This window comes from Galeopterus variegatus, unplaced genomic scaffold (genome assembly GCF_000696425.1).
Source record: "Galeopterus variegatus unplaced genomic scaffold, G_variegatus-3.0.2 Scaffold4972, whole genome shotgun sequence".
NCBI classification, from domain to species: Eukaryota; Metazoa; Chordata; class Mammalia; order Dermoptera; family Cynocephalidae; genus Galeopterus; species Galeopterus variegatus.
This window is the reverse complement of record NW_007731083.1, coordinates 1,998-3,187: the sequence shown is the minus strand read 5'-3', so window position 1 is coordinate 3,187 and position 1,190 is coordinate 1,998. Positions and strand designations below refer to the sequence as shown.

Sequence of the window (1,190 nt, the reverse complement as noted above, 5' to 3'; positions counted from 1 at the left end):
GATGACTGAAATCCTTGCCCACAATCACGATCTTGATCAGTTTTGTGTCCTCCAGTCTCCCGCCCACTTTGCCTTCTACTTTGATGAGCTCGAAGTCCACATCTCTCCGCCCCATGTCTGCTACCGTGAGGACAGCATTCACAGCAATCTCAGCCATTTGTCGGTGACAGCTGTTAACCACTTTGGAGCCCAGTGTAGTTTTTGCAGTCTGAATCAGGGGTTCCGTGTCCTTGATGTCAACAAGGACACTATCACGGATTCTGTCCAGGTGTTCGAGAGCAATGCGGGCAGCCTGCTCATAGCCATCGGCTATTCTGATGGGGTGAATGCCTCGGTCCAGCAACTGCTCAGCTTCTTCTAACAAGGCACCAGCCAGGACAACCACTCCTGTGGTGCCATCTCCAATTTCATCATCCTGTGATTTGGACAGTTCAACCATCAGCTTGGCAATCTGATGATCGACATCCATCATGCTTAAAATGGTAGCACCATCATTAGTTACAGTCACATCGCCATCCTTATCCACCATCACCTTATCAAGTCCATTTGGTCCAAGTGATGTTCTCATTGTATGCGCTACAGTTTTCGCTGCCATTATATGAGACTTGAGGGCCTCAAGTCCCATAAGGCAGGACTTGCGGTCCTGATCCTTGATGATGAGGAAAGGGTGTCCATATTCATCGAAGGCGAGGGTCCCCACGGATGCCATGCTGCAGCAGCAGGTGTTACTTTCCCTCAGGCAGCGGCAACCACTCCGGAACCCGGGTCTCTTCCTCTTGACATAGAATGAAAGCACTGAATATGGATATGTGTTCTCTGTGCTTTTACTTTCCTCACTGCAGTAACCTGGAAGCCATATGTTGAAATGACAGCATCACAAGGTAGAAGCAACCTGGGTCACTGAGTCACAGCAAGGAAGAGAGCTGTCCTAGAGAGTCATCCAGACTCACAGCACTCTTCTCCATACCCAAGAAATAAACCTTTGTTGTGTTGTTACAGAGACTGGAGGTAATTTAGTATTGCAGCAGAGCAGAGCCTATCCTAATCAATACAGAGGCTGTGATAGCAAATAACACGACCCCCCTCCAAAAAAAGATGCCTATGTCCTAGTCCTCAGAATCTATAAATAAGTTATGTTACATGGAAAAGAGAAATTAAGGGGGCTGGCCTGGTGGCGCACTGCTACAGTG

At 48.2% G+C, this 1,190-nt stretch overlaps 1 protein-coding gene across 2 annotated transcripts in view; it reads right to left on the bottom strand.

Moving 5' to 3' along the window:
- CCT5 (chaperonin containing TCP1, subunit 5 (epsilon)) overlaps window positions 1-727 on the bottom strand; it is an 18,229-nt gene extending 17,502 nt beyond the window's left edge. Inside the window, exon 1 of one of the 2 annotated variants that reach the window (XM_008588693.1) lies at window positions 331-727. In XM_008588693.1, the coding sequence (XP_008586915.1) occupies window positions 331-709 (379 nt within the window). In that variant the 5' untranslated portion in view covers window positions 710-727. The remainder of the gene's footprint in view (window positions 1-330) is intronic. The other variant, XM_008588692.1, reaches the window with a different exon arrangement.
- Window positions 728-1,190: the final 463 nt, after the last annotated feature.